At 60.2% G+C, this 4,538-nt stretch overlaps 1 protein-coding gene across 1 annotated transcript in view; it reads left to right on the forward strand.

The window, feature by feature from the left end:
- Positions 1-4,538, forward strand: part of SMARCD2 (SWI/SNF related, matrix associated, actin dependent regulator of chromatin, subfamily d, member 2) — a gene marked incomplete at its 5' end in the record, with an annotated part of 6,495 nt that overhangs the window by 1,423 nt on the left and 534 nt on the right. The window contains 8 exons of the mRNA XM_009575417.1: positions 1,029-1,071; positions 1,661-1,783; positions 1,911-2,030; positions 2,204-2,299; positions 3,078-3,179; positions 3,459-3,620; positions 3,880-3,977; positions 4,280-4,456. Coding sequence (XP_009573712.1) covers positions 1,029-1,071; positions 1,661-1,783; positions 1,911-2,030; positions 2,204-2,299; positions 3,078-3,179; positions 3,459-3,620; positions 3,880-3,977; positions 4,280-4,456 — 921 coding nt within the window. The remainder of the gene's footprint in view (positions 1-1,028; positions 1,072-1,660; positions 1,784-1,910; positions 2,031-2,203; positions 2,300-3,077; positions 3,180-3,458; positions 3,621-3,879; positions 3,978-4,279; positions 4,457-4,538) is intronic.

The following is a 4,538-nucleotide window of genomic DNA, read 5'->3' on the forward strand; positions in this document are numbered from 1 at the left end:
TCCCTTTGACTGCTGAACGCTGCCCCGTCTCTTACTCACGTGTGCGGCAGAATGGGAGGAGAGCATTTCCTTGTGTATCCAGGCATTGAGCGTGAATTTAATGGGGCGTCGGGGTGGGTTCAGGCTGATGGGGGCCAGGAGCCTGCAGCGTGCAGGAGGGGAGGAGAGCCCAGGGCGCTGTGGTGTGACAGGGTACTGCAAGCTCAGAGCCTAAAATGGCTCTGAGCAAGGCTGCAGCCATGCCGTGGCTCTAGAGACCCCTCTGCTTTCTCTAGCCATGATAATTTCAGCCCCACCATGGCAAGGTTGGTTTGTTTTAAGCTGGTTTTAAGTGAGCTCCTGGAACTGGGCTTTGGTAGCATTGGGAGAACATGATGGCCACTTTCAGAGAGTAAACTCGGGAGCGCTGTCCTGCAGTTGGATCAGCTGGAGCATGCCTGCAGCCGCAGCTCTGCCTTGTACCACCTTCTCCCTGCTCCTGCCCTGCAGCACCTTTAGCAAGCGGCAGCAAACCAGACCCAGGGACTGGATTTCCTTCCCTGGTGATAGGCTCTAGATGTCCAACACCTTCCCCCCTGGAGTCATCTTGGCTTGCCCACTGGGTTATAATTTCTTACACATTTGCTTTCCAGCACTAATCCAAGGGCTTGTGCTCTAGATGCTCTTACAGCCTTTCTTTGCTCCCCTGCTGCAAGTCCAAAGTCCCTGTCACACAGAGCAGCCCCAAAAGCGGACCTGTTCGCTGCAGCGGGAGCCTCGACACCTGGCTCAGACTGAGCCATCCACGTGGCACGGAGCTGGCACTGCCGCTGTGACTCCCCTCCCTGGAGCTTGGCCCCATTTGTGGCCTGGATGGGGCCAAAGAGCCACCGGGCTCCTGCGTACTAGCAAGGCTCAGCAATGTCCCCTGAGACCCGCTGCTGCCCGAGCATGCAGCAGCCTCCCACTGGGCAGGCAGCAAGATGTCCTACGAGAGCTGCAGTGTTTGGTTTTTTTTTTTTTTTTACCTGTCTCTCTGCTTTTTGCAGGGTGAAAAGGAGGAAGATGGCTGACAAGGTCCTGCCGCAGAGGGTGAGTGCTGCCTCGGTGCATGGGGAAGGAGCTGAGCTGCTGGAGGGAGGTGGTGCATCCGTGCTGCCTTCCCAGGGCAGCCGGGGTGATGCGGGCCCCACGAGGAGGAGGAGGATCTCGCTGAGCCACCTCCTGCCCCCGGGCATTTCTGCTCAGTCCCAAACCAACCTGGAAGTTTTCTGTCTCTTCCTCTGGGGTGGCAGGAGAGGTTTGGGGTGTGCACAAATTGGACAAGCAGGACTTTGGGCAAGCAACGAGCAGCGGTGGTTCGAGGTGGAGAACCCAGGAGGACCCTAAGCCTCTTCTGGGGGTCCCTCTTAACAAACCATTACCTGCCTGTGACACCGGGCAGGCTGCTGGGCACAGTGACAGGTTCCAAACTGGGGTCCACAGTACAACTCTGTGATTTGGGGAGAGCTTTGCAGGGCTGGAGTCTTCGTTTAAAATGATGAATTGGTGCTGTTGTGCTGGACTCGTCACTTGGTGACTCCTTGGCGTGTCAGCCCAGCACCGGTAGCATTGCTGGGGCTGGTGTGGGGGACACAGCCCCATCCCAGCACACAAGGGACTGATTGTTTCTGTTTGACAGATCCGGGAACTGGTCCCAGAATCCCAGGCCTATATGGACCTCCTCGCCTTTGAGCGCAAGCTGGACCAAACCATCGCTCGGAAGAGGATGGAGATTCAGGAGGCCATTAAGAAACCGCTAACGGTGCGTGGCAGCCCTGGCTGGCCAGGAGGGCGAGCGGCTGGGTGGGATGGGGACGTATGAACCGTGGGTGCTGCCAGCCACCCTCTCACTCCAAGCATCCCCCCCTCGCTGTTTTCCTATTCCACAGCAAAAGCGGAAGCTGAGGATTTACATCTCCAACACTTTCACCCCAGCCAAAGAAGAAGGGGAGGGTGGTGAGCGCGTGGCCTCCTGGGAGCTACGTGTGGAGGGCAAACTGCTGGAGGACGTAAGGATATATGGGCAGGGACGAACTGGTTGTGGGAGGAGCACTGGTGCTCTGTGCTGAGAGCTTGGCTGGGGTGGATATGGCCCTCTGCTCGCGGGGTGCTGGAGGCGGTGTTTGGGCTGGGGCCCTCCACGGCTGGTGTCAGGTCAAGCCTCTCCCGCTCTGTTTTGCAGCCGAGCAAGCAGAAGAGGAAGTTCTCCTCCTTTTTCAAGAGCCTCGTCATCGAGCTGGACAAAGAGCTGTACGGGCCAGACAACCATCTGGTGGAGGTGAGATGGGAGGCCCCCCCGCCGCGCTGCGGGGCTGGCTGCGCACCCCGGGCAGGGTGGGGAGAGCCGTTAACCCCAGCGACGATGGGAGGTGGTCCTGCCGCTTACCCTGCAGGCACTCAGCTCCCCAGCCCAGCGCTGGTCCCACTGCGAGAGGGGGTTGAGTAAGGTGATTCTGGGTGCTGGGCATCGGTGCTGAGCCCTCCCCGGAGGACCACCCTGCTGTGCTTTCCAGGCTCAAGTTCACAGCTGCGTTTTCCTCCCTGGTGCTGGCTGGTGGCCTGACAGCTCCAGGCAGGCAGCAACTGCTGCCCGCTCAGCTCTTAACCCCTTCATGCCTGCAAGTACGGAGCTAGAGCCAAGAGGTGTGGGGCTGCAGCGAGACATGGCTCTGAGAGGCAGCTTGGGCAGCTCTGGGCCCCACAGATTTGCAAACGTGAGGCCCAACACGGGTGATGATGCCACAGAAAGGCTCATCTATGCGTCCCAGCACCAAGCGGGGAGAAGGGTCTCCCCTGTTGCCTCTCAGCTCACTGCTTGGCTGGAAGGTCTTCGGGGATATTAAGCACTGCCTGTGAGTGGGATCCAACCTTTTTTGGGTCTCGGCTGAAGCCTCCCTCCCAGGGAGGGGTGGGATCCAGGCTGTCTGCCTCTGCTAGACCCCTGCACAGAGCCCGAGCACTGGTGCTCTCTGCTCCTGGCTGCAGACCCCAAAGCCTGTTAGCAGGTGGCTTGTCATGGTCCTGGAGTTGACCAGTGTCCCCTTGGTCTCTCATAGTGGCACCGGCTGCCCACAACCCAGGAGACCGATGGCTTCCAAGTGAAGCGTCCCGGCGATGTCAATGTGAAATGCACTCTGCTGCTCATGCTGGATCACCAGGTAGGGGCCCCGGGGCTGCGCGGGTGCTGGCTGTACCCTGCAGCCCTTCCTCCAGCGTGGCTTCTCTGTGCGGGGAGATCCGGCAGGGCCGAACGGGCCTGGGCTGGAGCAGAGCATTAATATGAGGCCATTGGGGGGCTGTGGGGTTGGAAAGGAGCACAGAGAGCTCCGGGCACAGACCTTGCAGCCTGCAGTGACTCAAGGGCCGTGTGGGGCAGCATGCCTGCAAGAGGGGCCCTTCCAAGTGCCAGACCCCTTTCATCCTGCCTGTCCCTGCAGCCACCACAGTACAAACTGGACCCTCGCCTGGCTCGCCTGCTCGGGGTGCACACCCAGACCCGCGCCAGCATCATGCAGGCGCTCTGGCTCTACATCAAGCACAACAAGCTGCAGGACAGTCACGAGAAGGAGTACATCAACTGCAACCGCTACTTCCGCCAGGTCAGCCCTTGCCCCGCAGCACCAGCACGCTTTGCTGGGAGGAGAGCACCCTCCCCACCTCCAGTAAGGCCAGCAAAAGCATCTTTTCTGGCTCAAAACAGACACTCCAGACTGCCCACTCTCAATTTATGCCCCTTCCCCAGGGGCTTGCATCCATCAGCTTGCCATGCACAAACCAGGGCTGGGCAAGTCCCCTCCTCCTGTGGGGGAGGAAGAAGCCCCTGCCACGGGCAGCCAACGCTCTGCTTTGCCCCTCCAGATCTTTAACTGCGTCCGCATGCGCTTCTCTGAGATCCCCATGAAGCTGGCGGGGCTCCTGCAGCACCCAGATCCCATCATCATCAACCACACCATCAGGTAGTGGCGGAGGGCATGCTGGGCAGCGTTCCCCGGGGCTGGGGGGCTCTGTAGGGTGGAGGGGCAGGGACCTCCCCAGCGGGGTGCAGGAGGGGAGGGCAGTATCTGCAGGGGCTGCGAGGTCCCCAGCCCAAAGCAACAATGAGCACAAGTCACTTGGGAGGGGAAGAATCAGCCAAACAAATTTGGGGGCTGCTTGGGGCAGTCAGTGGGGTACTCGTGCTGCTGTCGGGGGAGTCGATCCACCCCTACAGCAGGGTGGAGGCGGAGGCTGTGCCCCCCAACACCCTGTTTCCTCCCAGCGTGGACCCCAATGACCAGAAAAAGACGGCCTGCTACGACATCGATGTGGAGGTGGATGATCCTCTGAAAGCTCAGATGAGCAACTTCCTGGCTTCCACCACCAACCAGCAGGAGATCGCCTCCCTGGACGCCAAGGTGCGGGGACCCAGTGGGGACCTAGCCAGGGTGGCAGCAGGGTGGCACTTCAAGGCTGCACCACAGAGCTGGGGGGAGCTTGGTGTCCTGTTCTGGGGGGGACACAGCTGCCTCTCACCCCTT

Source organism: Fulmarus glacialis, unplaced genomic scaffold (genome assembly GCF_000690835.1).
Source record: "Fulmarus glacialis isolate BGI_N327 unplaced genomic scaffold, ASM69083v1 scaffold40143, whole genome shotgun sequence".
Lineage (NCBI taxonomy): Eukaryota > Metazoa > Chordata > Aves > Procellariiformes > Procellariidae > Fulmarus > Fulmarus glacialis.